General features: G+C 42.2%; 1 protein-coding gene across 3 annotated transcripts in view; it reads left to right on the plus strand.

Annotated features, from left to right (window-relative positions):
• SIMC1 (SUMO interacting motifs containing 1) overlaps positions 1 to 15,913 on the plus strand; it is a 92,464-nt gene that overhangs the window by 75,364 nt on the left and 1,187 nt on the right. For all 3 annotated transcript variants that reach the window (XR_001445673.3, XM_015141460.3, XM_077937457.1), the window contains exons 8-9: positions 8,068 to 8,224; positions 8,410 to 8,494. Coding sequence is in view for 2 of the 3 variants with exons in the window: in XM_015141460.3 (XP_014996946.3) it covers positions 8,068 to 8,224; positions 8,410 to 8,494 (242 nt within the window). In the remaining variant the exon portion in view is untranslated. The remainder of the gene's footprint in view (positions 1 to 8,067; positions 8,225 to 8,409; positions 8,495 to 15,913) is intronic.

Here is a 15,913-nt window from a genome sequence, read left to right on the forward strand (position 1 = left end):
GAATGAAATAGATATATCCAATATTAGGGGAACTAGAGGTGACCCAAGAAAGAAAAGAGCTGGACCTGTAGAATGACCCCAGATAGTAAGAATTAGGAATTCAGTTTCTCTAAGCATGAATTAGTGAAGTATTTCGTTAGGAAGGGATAAAGAAATGGTTTTTGGCTAAAACCAATGATTCCTTCCTTGAGCCAGTAATTTTAAAATCCAGAGGAAAAAAAATAAACTGGAATGAATATTAATTCATGAACAATTGCTGGTATAGGAAATAAGTATAAGAGAGTCATTGTGTAGTGGTGACCCTTAGGGAAATTATGGTATATGTTTGTCTGCAGTTCATCTCCATCAGCTCCATGACTGCTTCCTATCTCCGTCCCTAAACACCCAGCTGGCAACCAAGACAACTATTGTGCAGCTCTGGTTTCTTCTATTACAAGAAAATGTCATACCAAATAGTACTGTAATAGGACTTAATTAAAATACTCTGGTAAGATTAAGACATTTACTGAGCCTCTACAATGTGCCAATCATTGTCACATTATCTCATTTGTTTTCTGGGGGTTTTTTTTCCTGTTTTTTTCTTTTTTTAATTTAGAAACAGGGTCTTGCTATGTTGCCCATGCTAGTTTTGAACTCCTACGCTCAAGCAATCCTCCTGCCTCAGCCTCCCAAAGTCTGGGATTACAGGCATGAGCCACCACACCCAACCTTATTTATTTTTCTTATAATGTTATCCCTATTTATTTATTTATTTGTTTTGAGACAGAGTCTGACTCAGTCACCCAGGCTGGAGTACAGTGGTGGGATCTCAGCTCACTTCAATCTTCACCTCCTGGGTTCAAGCGATTCTCCTGCCTTAGCCTCCTGAGTGGCTGGGATTATAGGTACACACCCCCATACCGAGCTAATTTGTGTATGTTTAGTAGAGATGGGGTTTCACCATGTTGGCCAGGCTAGTCTCAAACTCCTGACCTCAGGTGACCCGCCCACCTCAGCCTCCCAAAGTGCTGGGATTACAGGCATAAACCACAACACCTGGCAATGTTACCTCTATTTAATGAATAAGAAAAGCATTCAAAGAGGTGGAGTTAACTAGCTTAAGTTTATGTAGCTAATCAGGTTCAGAATCCAAATTTAAACCCAGGGCTGCTTAATCCCAAATTCAGTATTCAAAGGAGGCAGTATGTTGTAGTAGTCAGACAGAAGAAAGTGCACATGAATACCATGCTTGCTCTAACACTTTGTCAGGAGTATTTCATTTGGGTCCAATTCCTCTACTATCCATTCATATAAGCCCAGATGCTGGTAAGAAATGGAAAAGCTAAGGAATGGGTAACAAAAACGAATTAGGAATTAAAACAGATGAACATGATTTATACAAAATCTGGCCCTACTTTAAAATTCTCTCAGAAGGGGCAAATTGGCCACTCACTCAAATTATACTAAAAGATACTTTACTTGGCCTTTACCTTTATTTATTTTAATTTTCTAAAGATTAAGTATAATTTACATACAATTAAATTATGTAAACTAACTTGCATACATACCATCCAGCGAGTCTTGACAAATGCATATAGCTTCTTGACCTATCATTTTCCAATTGCTCATTAGTAGTGTATAGAAACCCTGCAACCTTAATAAATTAACTTATCCTAGTAGGATTTTTGTTTGTTTTCCTTAGGATTTTCTACATACACAATCACGTTGTCTAAAAATACAGTTAACCTTATCCTTCCCAATCTGTGTATGCTTTTGCTTTCTTTTTCTTGCCTTATTGCATAGGCTAGTATCTCCAGGAAAATGTTGGAGAAGCAGTGAGAGTAGACATTATGGCCCCATTCCTGACCGTAGGGTGAAAACATCCAGTTTTTGACTATTAAGTGTGACGTTAGCTATAAATGTTTCATAGGTGCCCTTTGTCAGATTGAGGGAGCTTCCTTCCACTTCTAGTTTATTATTTTTATGAAGAATGAGTATTGACATTTGCCAAATATCTTGTTTCCATCTATTGAGATAATCATAGTTTTTCTTCTTTATTCTGTTGATGTGGTATGTTACACTGATTAATTTACTCATATTAAGCCAACCTTGCATTCCTGGAATAAAAACCCTACTTGGTTGTGATGTTATCCTTCTTATATATTGATGGATTCCAGTTGCTAATATTTCATTAAGGGTTTTTGCATCAATGTTTACAAGGGATATTGATCTGTAATTTTATTTTTCTGTAATGTTTAATGTTTTCCATAATGTTTCTTTATGCATATTGAAAGAAGATAAGTTGGCCAGGCTGGTCTCAAACTCCTGACCTCAGGTGATCTGCCCACCTCAGCCTCCCAAAACGCTGGTGTGAGCCACCACACGCAGCCTTCTATGAACTGAATTCTAAGATAAGTTTAAAAAGCAAAATACAAGAGTATGTATATTAAATATACATATCTTTTTGTAAAAAAGGATAAATTAAAAATACACACAATTCTGATCATTTGTTTAAAAAAGAAACAAAGTTAAGGTAAGCCACAGACTAATAAAATTGCTTACATATAGAGAATGGGTGGGAATAGGATAAAAAGGAGAAAAGGTACTGGACTGGGTGGTAATGATGGCAGTGGTGGTAGTGGTAAACACTTCCCTGAATATGCCTTTTTGTGTGCCTATAAACACTTCTTAGAGTCATGTTAAACCACTTACTCCTGAGATTGCACATTTTTTATGTGAAAAATCAGACCTTGGCAATGACCTTGAGCAGTAGGATACAAATAACTCTCACAAGCTTAGCGTTCCAATAATGGAACACTGGGCATAAATTAAATGTTTTACATACTCAAAAAAAATCAAGTTCACAGGGTACCAAAAATGGAATACAAACAGAAACAAGTTAACCTAACTGTACTTTAATAAAATAAAGCAGAGCTAGCATGGTGGCATGCACCCACAGTCCCAGCTACTCAGGAGGCTCAGGTAGGTGGATCACTTGAGCGCAGGAGTATGAGGCCAGCCTGGGCAACACAGCAAAATCCTGTTGGTAATTAATCAATAAAAATGGGGTAAGGGGTGGAGTGACAAGCCCAGGTAACTTTTTTTTAACTTTTTATTTTTATTTTATTTTAAATAATTGTAGATTCACAGGAAATTGCAAAACCTTTTACAAGTACTGTGTGTCCTTTACACTGTTCTCCCCCAAATACAAGGAGAACTGTAACTATAGTACAATATCACAAATAGGAAATTTACATTGGTACAATCCAGGACTTTATTCAGTTCTACCCATTCTCATGCAGTCATTTGTGTGAAGCTCTCTCTTTTTAGTTCTATTACATGTGTAGATTTATATAACCATCACTGCAGTCAAGATGTACAACTGTTCCATCATCACAAGGATTCCTTGTGCTACCCTTTTATAGCCACAATCATCCATCCTCCCCAGCTACTGGCAAACACTAATCTGTTCTCTGTCTGTGTCAAAGTCACTTAAAACACAATATTTGAACTAAATGTCATAATGGTAAAGACAAAATGAACTCTAGTTAGTAGGTTTCTTTTTTGCAGAGATATAGATAAACAATTCAAAAACTATTTTATGTGTATTCTAGGATTAAACATATAAATATATTGTGGATGCTGAGAACCAGGTTTCTCACTGTCAGAGAAAAGAGTTACACATATGAAAAGGGGAAAGGATAGAATGAACTTTGTGGTACTGGATTGGAATTGGAGGTATCAGTATGAACTCATGGTTTCTAATAAATATAGAGAGATATAGGAATAGATGTAGATGTGTGAGGGCTTATTTACATACATACATACATACATACATAGATATATATTTTTTTTTTCTTTTTTTTTTTTGAGATGGAGTCTCACTCTGTCTACCAGGCTGGAGTGCAGTGGCGCGATCTCGGCTCACTGCAAGCTCCGCCTCCCAGGTTCACGCCGTTCTGCCTCAGCCTCCCGAGTACCACGCCCGGCTAATTTTTTGTATTTTTAGTAGAGACGGAGTTTCACTGTGTTAGCCAGGATGGTCTCGATCTCCTGACCTCATGATCCACCCGCCTCGGCCTCCCAAAGTGCTGGGATTACAGGCGTGAGCCACCGTGCCTGGCCTATTTACATATATTATATATACACATACGTATGTGTGTATTCATACATATGTTTCCTACCTCTGCCCACTGAGAAAGCATAGAAGCAATTATATCTTAGTAGTAGTGGAGCACACCTCATACCCAGATTTTTGTTTTTAAATTCCAATTTACATGAAAGGGAACCAGGGCCAGGTGTGGTGGCTCACACCTATAATCCCAGCACTTTGGGAGGCCAAGGTGGGCAGATCACTTGAGGTCAGCAGTTAAAGACCACCCTGGCCAACATGGTGTAACCCTGTCTCTACTAAAAATAAAAAAATTAGCTGGGCGTGGTGGCATACACCTGTTATCTCAGCTACTTGGGAGACTGAGGCAGGAGAATCACTTGAAACCAGGAGGTGGAGGTTGTGGTGAGCCGAGATCGCGCCACTCCACTCCAGCCTGAGCAACAGAGCAAGTCTCCATCTCAAAAAAAAAGGGAACCAGAATTAGCTTGGCGTCGTGACACACACCTGTAATCCCAGCTACTTGGGAAGCTGAGGCAGGAGAATCACTTGAACACTGGAGGTAGAGGTTGCAGTGAGCCAAGCACCACTGCTCTCCAGCCTGGGCTATGGAGCAAGACTCCATCTCAAAAATAAAAATAAAAAGAATGATATAAATGGAATCATTTGGTATGTAACCTTTTGGGACTGGCTTTCTTCACTGAGCATAATTCCCTGGTGATTCATCCAGGTTGTGGGGATTTTTTGGTGTTTTCTTTTGTTTTGTTTGAGACAGGGTCTCACTCTGTCCCCCAGACTGGAGTGCAGTGGTGCAATCTAAGCTCACCACAACCTCCACCTCCCAGGTTCAAGTGATTCTCCTGCCTTACCCTCCTGAGTAGCTGAGATTACAGGTGTGTACCACCACGCCCAGTTAAGTTTTTGTATTTGTAGTAGAAACGGGGTTTTGCTGTGTTGGCCAGGCTGGTCTTGAACTCCTGACCTCAGTTGATTCGCCCACCTTGGCCTCCCAAAGTGCTGGGATTACAGGTGTGAGCCACCGCACCTGGCCTAAATATATATTTTTAATTTTTTTTTCTTTTTGCCCTAACCTCTCTTATCTTCTGGGAATCTAAGTGTACATATAGATCTGTTCCACAGATCACTGAGGCTCTATGTTTTCTATTGCTGTTTAGTTTCATTTATTTTGTTTTCTCTCTCCCTCTCTCTCTCTCAATAGTCTTTAAAATCTCTGTTCCTTTTATTCCCCCAGTGCCCAATCTGCTGTTAAGTCCATTATTGTATTTTTAGAATCTAGAGTTGACATTTGGTTCCTTTTTGTTCTTTTTGCTGCCGGTCTTCATCTAGTCACTCATTATGTACATCTTAATTTACTTGCTTGCTTTTGAAAATCTTGAACATAGTTATAATAGTTGTCTAAAAGCCCCTCGCAACTAATTCCAGTGTTTGTATCACCTCCTGGTGTTTCTGTGGACATTTGCTCCTGGTTATGAATTACATCTTCCTGCTTTTTTTACTTGTCTGGTAATTTTTATTGTGTGCTGGACATTGTGGGCACTACATTGTTGAGAGTCTGGATTTTGCTCTCTTTCTTTAAAGAGTATTGACTTTTATTCTGGCAGGCAGTTAATTTGCTGGCAGATTAGCTTTCTCCTGTTGAGGCTTGTTTCTAGGATTTGTGAGGATGGTTCCACAGCAGCCCTTATTAAGGAGCTACATTCTTGAGGCTTAGTCTTTCTGGGGTCTCAATTGAATGTCCAGGATATTCCGTGAGATCTCTCCACACTGACTCCTTGAAACACCAGTATCTTTCAGCACTCTGAGATCTCCAAAATTCCCAGTCAGCTTGCAGCCCCCCAGTAGCTGTTCTCCACCAGGCTTTTGGGGCTTCCCCATTCCCTTACACACATTTCCTGAGCACCCTCTTCTCTGACACGAGTTCCAGACACCTCAGCTGTCCTAAACTCCAGTCTCTGTTTTGCCTGCCCAAGAAGCCCACTGTCTTCTATTTTGGACCCACACCTTCCTCTGCCTTCATTAGAAAGTGCCCCCAGCAAGAAATCTGAGGTAGATGAAATTTGCCACCTTTGTTTCCCTTCTCTCAAGAATCGCAGTCCTGCCGGGCACAGTGGCTCATTCATATAATCCTAGCATTTTGGGAGGCAGTGGGGGTGGATCACCTAAGGTCAGGAGTTCGAGAGCAGCCTGGCCGACATGGTGAAACACGTCTCTACTAAAAATACAAAAATTAGCTGGGCATGGTTGTGGGCGCCTGTAATCCCAGCTGCTCAGGAGGCTGAGGTAGGAGAATTGCTTGAACCTGGGGATTGGAGGCAGAGGTTGCAGTGAGCTGAGATCAGGCCACTTCACTCCAGCCTGGGCAAAAGAGCAAAACTCTGTCTCAAAAAAAAAAAAATCGCAGTCCTTTGTAGGAAGTTCTCCAGTGCCTGAAAATGGTTGTTTTCTGTATTTTCTCTGGGTGACAGAAAGGAAAGTCCAAAACAGTTACTGTGTTGAGGCTGGATCTAGATGTTGGCCTTTCTTTTTCCTTTGTATCTTTTTCTTTGAGATGGAGTCTGGCTGTGTTGACCAGGCTGGAGTGCAGTGGTGCGATCTCGGCTCACTGCAACCTCTGCCTCCTGGGTTGAAGCGATTCTCCTGCCTCAGCCTCCCAAGTAGCTGGGACTACAGGCACACACTGCCACGCCTGGCTAATTTTTTGTATTTTAGTAGAGACGGGGCATCACCATTGTTGCCCAGGCTGGTCTCGAACTCCTGAGTTCAAGCAGTCCACCCGCCTCGGCCTCCCAAAGTGCTAGGACTACAGGCGTGAGCCACTGTGCCTGGCTTTGTTTTTAAATTTTTAATTTGAATTGCTATAGGTAATTCTATCTACAGTTCCTAGTGTGTTGAATATATTGAAATTGTGTCCTTATCCTTTGTAGATCTCTGAGTTTACCATCTGCAGATTATAAAGCAAGCCCTGGCATAAAAATTAGAAGAGAAAATAGTTTCAGATAAAAAAATATTATGGCCAGGCACAGTGGCTCATTCCTGTAATCCCAACACTTTGGGAAGCCAGCGTGGGAAGATTGTTTAAGGCCAGCCCTGACAACGTAGTGAGACCCCATCTCTACAAAAAAATAATTAGCCGGGACAGTGGCATACTCCTGTAGTTCTAGCTACTTGGGAGGCAGAGGTCAGAGGATCACTTTGAACCCAAGAGATTGAGGCTGCAGTGTGTGATGATCACACCACTGCACTCCAGCCTGGGTGACAGAGTGAGACCTGTCAGAAAGGTGGGGTGTGGGGTGAGGGATGAAGGGAGGGAGAGGGAGGGAGGAAGGGAGCGGTGGGCGGAGGGAGGGAGGGAGAGAGAGAGAAGAGAGAGAGAAAGAAATACCTCCTGCCTTGAGCCTTTTTTGCCCCTCCTAGAACACTCTCACCAGTGCTTCTGCCTCCATAGGAAGGCCACTTCCAGTCCCCTGACCAAATGTGCTCTCTCTTCTGTGTATCTCTGGAGCACCACTAGCACTTTGCGTACGAGCACACTTGCCCTGAACGTTTTTAAGTTCCTTTTGCGTACCCCTTGCCCCTGTTTAACTATCAGCTTTTTGAGAGTGGTTCCCTCTTTTATTTATCTTAGTATTCCTTGTTGTGCCAAATAGTATTTGGCACATCATAGGCATTCAGAAATATTCTCATGATGAATTCTCATAGTTACAATGTGTAGTAATTATTTTTAATGTATCCTAAACTTGTCTCTGTCAAATGTGAAAGACTTTCCTGATTCTAGCCGTTGCTAGTCCAACAAACCCATTTCTACCCTTTCCACAGGTTTTGTGATTCTGTAGGCCTCCATGGTATTCCTTCTTAACTGTCTTTTTTAGGACAAATGTTGTACATTCAGGGTGAATCGTGGCTTATGTTCTTTAAAGCACAGTTGTGGTTAACTCCGTCTTCCTCTTCCCACACAGAGAGATGTTCTTTACCACCATGGAAAGCCACCTTCTGCGCTGCAAAGTGTTAGAGATCATATTCCTCCACAGCTGCGAGACACCCACCCGCCTGCCTCTGTCTCTGGCTCAGGCCCTCTACTTTCTGAATAATTCTACGTCACTGCTCAAGTGTCAGGTACATTTTTCCCTGCTCAATTTCAGACCTAGAGCACCTTTCTTTGCTCTAAAGCCGAACCCTTCCCATAGGATTTTAGCTTAAAACACAACTGTTTGAGCATTCTGTGAAGGTGAATTGAAAACTGTACAAAAATTTTAACTGGGGAAGGCATTTATTATCAATCAATTTTACTATCTCTACAGTCAGATAAAAGCCAGTGGCAGACTTGGGACGAATTGGTTGAGCATCTGCAGTTTCTGTTGTCCAGTTATCAACATGTTTTAAGAGGTAAGGAGCGTTTATTCACAAATGGAGTTGTGGGATGTCTCAGTGGACATTTGTATTAATCATAACTACACAGGAGATTCTAATTTGTTGACATTGTTCCTTGGTTGTATGTAACTTATTATAAGGGATAAGAAATGACATAGCTGGAGTCACCACTGTGAAAAAGAATTCACATATTCTTGTTATGGCCGACAATTCATGGTCCTCATAGTTGTAAGGTTGTGTAGGTAAGCAGAAGTCATCAGAACCTCCAGCCTGGCCAACATGGGGAAATCCTGTCTCTACTAAAAATACAAAAATTAGCAAGGCGTGGTGGTGCACGCCTGTACTCCCAGCTACTCAGGAGGTTGAAGCAGGAGAATCGCTTGAACCCGGGAGGCAGAGGTTGCAGTGAGCCAAGATCATGCCACTGTATTCCAGCCTGGGCAACAGAGTGAGACCCTGTCTCAAGGGAAAAAAAAAAAAACAGAGAAGTCATCAGAACCTGAGAAGGAGTCAGGAATGACCTGAAGACCCCTGGCATCCTCCCTTGGCCTGTCACTGCAGCATCTTTGCTCAATGACTGTGGACATTGTAAACATTGTGAACATCTGTCAATACGATGTAAGTACAGAGCAAATCAGGAGCAAGGTGAACATGTACATCTTGCAGAAGATGTAAGATACCCTAAGTCTATGAAAGTGGCTCTTCAGAGCTGCTCAGGTCACGGGTGAAGCCAGTGACCAATGACGATGTAGGAGAGTTAGACCAGGTAACCCTCAGAAAGTAAATGTTGACCAGGATAATGATACAATAGCTGCTTCAAATGAGAATGATTTTATTAGCCAAGGATTAATGAGGCCTGTGGGAAAACTGAAGAACTGATGAATTATTAATTACTAGAGGAAAACTAGTAACTTGCTAGGGGAGAAACCTGGCATTTTTCCTGGATGTGATTGACGGAGAAGGATGTATCATAATGTATGTAATGTTCTTGCCAAAAGTTTATGACCGCGATCCAGTGGCCAGTACACTTCAGACAAAACCAGATTGAGTGACCTTTTATAAAATAACTGACCTGTACTTTTTTAAAGTGCTAGTGTCTTAAAAACAAAGACAGACTGAGATACTCTTCCATATTTAAGAGAAACTAAAGCACATAAATACTAAATGCAGTGCATGACCCTAGGCTGGATCCTGAACAGGAGAAAAGAAATCATAAATGGGGAGACAAGAGTTTCCCAGAAGGAAGGAACAGCATGTCCTAGAGCCTTGAGGCAAGAAGTTGCTTAGTGTGAGTCCAAGGAACATAGAACAAACTAGCAGGGCAAGGCTATAGTACATTGTTCGGACAATTGGTAAAACTTTAATAGATTAGATAACAGTATTGTGTGGATACTGAATTCCCTATTTTTGATAATCATACTGGATTGTGATAGTAAATATCCTTGGCCTCAGGAAATCCATACTGAAGTACTGAGGGTAGAGGGCACAGTGTCTGCAACTTATTCCCAAATAGTAAGCGACAAAAGTGTATAAGTGAAGTGCACATGCCCATGATCATATTGAGATTTATTTTAACTCAGTAATGGCATTTGAGAAGGTAAGATAGCCCTCAGACCCTCTTAGGCCAGGAATTGACAAAGCTGTTGTAGAGACGTTTAAAAAAAAAAAAAAAGTTCTGGATTTAAGACAGAAAGTCTGAGTTTAAATCCCCGCTTCACCATTTACTCCGTGTTGGGCAGCTAACTGTCTCTAGGCCTCGGTTTCTTCCTTCTATGGAATGGGGATGATAGTATGTAACTTGCAAGGATTATTCTTGAGTGTGAAAAAAGTATTAAGTGTTTAATCTTTATTGAATCTGTCTTCCTGTGTTCCTGGGCAGAGGTAGGCTAAGGGTCTTCTCTGTGTTTCAGACTCTTGTAACTAACACTTAAAAGAGTACATTGTCGGCCAGGCATGGTGGCTCACGCCTGTAATCCCAGCACTTTGGGAGGCTGAGGTGGACAAATCACAAGGTCAGGAGTTCAAGACCAGCCTGACCAAGATGGTGAAACCCTGTCTCTACTAAAAATACAAAAAATTAGCGGGGCATAGTGGTGGGGTCCTGTAATCCCAGCTACTCAGGAGGCTGAGGCAGGAGAATAATTTGAACCCGGGAGGCGGAGGTTGCAGTGAGCCAAGATCGCACCACTGCACACCAGCCCTGGCGACAGAGTGAGAGTCTGTCTCAAAAAAAATAAACAAACAAAAGAGTATGTTGTCCAGTTCATGCATGATATGTGGTTGTGCAGTTTGTGCATTTTGTAGCACCCTCAAAGAAAGGTGCATGTCCTTCTCAGAACAAAGACCCGAAGGCAAGTTCCATGTGTTCTTAGCCTCAAGGAGGCTTAGGTAATTGTTTTGGAGAGTACCAGAAGGTTAATATTAAACAGCTTGTTTTAAAGTTCACCTTTCACATTTTTTGTTCCTTACTATTTCAATTCCCAGGGAATACACCTATCATGGGCAATAATGACTTAAGATGGAAACGGAATCTACTTTTATTACAGAATATTTTTAATGTTTTGATAAGAGAGAGAAAGGCCTCAGACCAGTATATATTGACCAAGAATAAATGGGGTGTGTTGCAATGCTGTTTTATCCTTAATGTTCGTTCCAGCTTCTTTGAGGTCCAAGAGTTGGGAAGGAGGAAAATTAGCACTAGTAGTTTGAAAACATTGTCCTGCAAAGAACACAGCCGAATGGTGCCCTGCAATAGTCAGCGTCCTTGTCAGTCAGTAAGCATCTTACTGTGAGGACCCCTTCCTCATCTCTGCCTTCTGCGCGTGGTCTGTGGATGTGGTTGAGGGCATTTTGAGATTAGTCTGAGTTGTCTAGCTCCACTAATTGTCTAGCTGCACGAGTGGGAGAAGAAGGGAAGGGATTAGAGAGCCTAAGCTTTCCCTTTTTTTAGGGGAACTCTCAGCATGGAGGGAGAGAGGAAAAGAGATTAGGTAAATGCACCTGCACTGGCTTATATAATCCAAAAACCTTGTGAAGGTATCACCCCCCTGTTACAGATGGGAAAACAAAGGCTGAGAGAAAAGTAGATGCAGAGCCGGGATTCAAACAGATCTGTCAGAGACATGGATTCTGGGCTGTCAGTTGAGCTCATGTTCTTGTTCTTCAACTGAGAGAATCAATCCCCCCACCCCAGTTCCATAGCCATGTGGCTCAAGTTTCAGCCTCTGCAAAATTACAAAGTGCTGCCTGTCATGGAGTTTATGAGTATGAATTCTAGGGATTTGAACATATAATACTTAAATGAACAAATGCATGCTTTTCCTGAATCCTGCTCATCTGGCCAGCATAGCTTACAGAAGTCAGTCACAGTCATTCTGAGGACAGTCACACACAGTCTCCCTGCAAGGAGCCCTGTCCATGGACGGGGAAAAGCAGAAGCAGGTAGGATCAGTTGGTCCTAAATGAATAATCACACGAGTAACCTATAGTTACAATTAAAGTAAATGCTATGAAGGAAGTACAAGTGCACAAAATCTATTTTTGGAGGGACCCAGGAAAGCCTCCCTGAAGAAGTGATACCTCATCTAAGATGTTAAGTAGGCAAGGCACGGTGGCTCACCCCTGTAATCCTAACACTTTGGGATGCCGAGGTGGATGGATCACCTGAGGTCAGGAGTTCAAGACCAGCCTGGCCAACATGGCAAAACCTCATCTCTACTAAAAATACAAAAATTAGCCAGGTGTGGTGGTGGGTGCCTGTAATCCCAGCTACTCAGGAGGCTGAGAAAGAATCAGTTGACCCTGGGAAGCAGAGGTTGCAGTGAGCTGAGATCGTGCCACTGCACTCCAGCCTGGGTGACAGAGCAAGACTCCGTCTCAAAAATAAATAAAGACATGAAGTAATGGTGTTAGCCAGGCAAATGGGGAGACAAGAGTTTTCCAGAAAGAAGGAACTGCATGTCCAAGGGCCTCGAGGCAAAAAGATGCTTAGTGAGTCCAAGAAACATAGAACAAGCTAGCAGGGCAAGGATGTAGTGAGTAAGGGGAGAATAACACTAAATGAGACTAGAGTAGTCCATGGGGCAGGTTGTGAAGGGCCATCTTGGCCATGCTAAGGAAATTCAGCTGGTTCCTAGAACAGAGTGAAGCCATCAAAGTGGTTGGTTCCAAGTAAGGGAGTGTCATGATCAGATCTGCAAATGTAAAAGGCCGCTCTACCTGATGTGTAGCGAATCATTTGGCAGAGAGCCAGGGGAGGGGTAATGGTGACAAGGGTGTGGCGAGGACGGAAGGACAGTGGAGAAGGCAGTGGATGGGACAGAAGCACTTTGAATATAACTTTGACAGGGCTTAAGTGACTGAGTCTGAAGGATGACTCCCAGGGTTCTGCCATTGCTGACATGGAGAAAGATCTGCAAGGAAGATCAGGAGCTCAGGTTTGACATATTAGGTACACGATTCCTATAGTGATGATGGTGATGATGATGATGATAAAATAATAGCTAACTCTTTTATTGATCCAAAACTACTAACAATACTATCAGCTGAAATATCCTGATTCAGGCATTATGGCTCAAACCCTTTTCAATGCTAAATGTCCTCATACAGTAATCAGCAGCCTCTGATATAACAATTCTCATCTTACCGAAGCATAAAATCCAAGGCCTTGCTGACTAGACCAGCAGGGCTGAAGTCCACTGGCCAGGGTTTCCTCCCCCATAGACAGTGCTGAGATGGGCGCTGCTAACATTTGCTTCTTTAACTTTCCTGCAGGATTTAATAAACTCCAAATGCTTCTTGCTTGCCCTCTAAGTATCCCCGTCCCACCCTATTCAACTTTTTTCCCACTTCTTTCAAAATCATTTTTATATTTTTCAGAGTGGGACATGCCTTAAGAAAATCAAAGTCTACAAAAAGGCTCTTTTCTTCCTGAAACTGTTCTTAACAAGTCACAAATGAAACAGCTCATATTTCCCTGTTTACAACCCTCTAAGTCTATAGATACCCTGTTTTGCTCTCAAAGGCCAAACTCCACATTATAATGTGGCCTGCCCTACCTTCCAATCTCATCTAGTACTTCTCTCCCTTTTATTACTCTGATTTTTTTTAAGTTTCTCAATTTATAAAGTCATTACTTTATGTTAGCTGAAACACTTTAGGTATCAAATGTAATTTCCATTGCCTTCCATGGATGCAATTAACATGTGGTATATGCATCCCCAGTGCTTCCACCCAGTTCCAGCGGCTGGGAAGTCCAAGGTTGAGGGGCTGCACCCGGGAAGGACTTCTTGCTGCGTCTTACCATGGCAGAAGGCTTACTACCCTGACTTTCTGTCTAGTTCTCAAAGCATGCTTTTCCTCAGGGCATTTGCTCTTGCTGTTCTCCATGGACTGCTTTTCCCTTTGACCTTTGCATGGCTGCCTCCTCATCCGTCCATACTCAGCTCACAGACCCTCCCTGGCTAGAGTGGGCTGCTTCCCTTATTCCCCCCAGTGTTACTGTTTATCACCGCATCTGATGTATTTATTTGATTGCATTTGCCACAGACTACAATCAATATTGTTGACTAACTTGTCAGGCTTCCTGCAACTAGAATATCAGTCTACAAGGACTGGGCCCAAGGCTCTGAATTCCACTGTCCCCAGACTCTAGCCAGTTCCAGATGTGCAGCAGGTGCTCAGTAGATGTGTGCTGTTTGAATGTTGAAAGGGCCTTGCACTTCCATCTCGAGGCAGCTTTGTTTCCTGTGTTTCCAGACTTTCTGAACATGCTGTTGTATACTTACTATACTTCTTCGCAGATTACAGACTTTAGTTTTGAGAGATTTCACTTTTCAGTCATTTCTTCTGAAAGTTGAGAAGAAAACATATTGAATGTATTACTTGAAAATGTAACCTGATATACCGCTTAAAATGATTTATTCTGTGTCCTAAATCTGGACACAGTGTAGCTCAATCCTTTTAATAACTGCTAGTGAAAATGCCGTCATCCCCGTTTGATAAATGAGGAGACTGAGAAATAATGGTGTACTTATATGCAACTGGAAGTCTTCGAGTCCCCAGAACTCTCTCAATACATTTGCCTAATGTGACCTTGTGCTCATTTGCCTCAATTTCACATGCTTCTAGAATCTATTGGGGATGGCCTAACTTTTTGTTTTCTTGAGTATTTTCATTTTTAGACCTACGGTAAAGTTGAAAGAATAGTACAACGAACGCCCATATATATATGCCATTTACGTTGATTCATTAGCTGCTAAGATTTTGACACATTTGGTTTACCTATTGATCCATTTATGTACCATTTTTTCTGAAACAGTTGATAAGTACACCATTATAATTCTATTGCTTAAGTACTTCAGCATGTTCAGCATGTATCTCTAAGCATAAGGATATTGTACTTCATACCACTATGCATTATCACACTCACGAAACTTGTTTTGTTTTTTTGTTTGTTTTGAGGTGGAGTCTAGCTCTGTCGCCCAGGCTGGAGTGCAGTGGTGCAATCTTGGCTCACTACAACCTCCACCTCCTGGGTTCAAGCAATTCTCCCACCTCAGACTTCCGAGTAGCTGGGATTACAGGCACGCACCACCATGCCTAGTTAATTTTTTTGTATTTTTAGTAGTGACAGGGTTTCACCATATTGGCCAGGCTGGTTTCAAACTCCTGACCTCAGGTGATCTGCCCACCTCAGCCTCCCAAAGTGCTGGAATGACAGGCAGAAGCCACCACACCCGGCCATGAAACTTGTTCTTGATAGCATGTTATCTAATAGTGTCCCAGTAATATCCTTTTTTGGTGGTTGATTTTAGATTGAGCCAGGATACAGTCAAATATGAAGCACTGTACTTGGTGGTCATACTCTTTGGTCTCTTTCATTCAGTCTAGCACAGTTCCCAGCTTTTACTTGTCTTTCACAGTAGATATTTTTTAAGAGTCTAGGCCAGTTATTTTGTAAATGTCCCATAACTGAGATTGTTAATTGCTTACTCATGATCACACTTAAATACTGTTGACAAGAACAAGAACATGGAACAGACAGGCACGGTGGCTCCCACCTGTAATCCCAGCACTTTGGGAGGCTGAGGCAGGCGGATCACTTGAGGTCAGGAGTATACACACACACACCCCCCCCTGAGACTGGGTAATTTATAAAGAAAAGAAGTTTAATTGGCTCACAGTTCTACAGGCTATACAGGAGGCATAGTGGCTTTTGCTTCTAGTGAGGCCTTAGGAAACACAATCATGGCTGAACAGGAAGCAGGCATGTCTTACGTGGCCAGAGCAGAAGAGTGAGGAGGTGCTACATACACACTTTAAACCACCAGACCTCACAATAACTCATTATCACTAGAACAGCACCAAGGGGATGGTGCCAAACCATTCATGAGAAATCACCCCCGCCAGGCCCTACCTCCAACATTAGGGATT

Source organism: Macaca mulatta, chromosome 6 (genome assembly GCF_049350105.2).
Source record: "Macaca mulatta isolate MMU2019108-1 chromosome 6, T2T-MMU8v2.0, whole genome shotgun sequence".
NCBI lineage: Eukaryota > Metazoa > Chordata > Mammalia > Primates > Cercopithecidae > Macaca > Macaca mulatta.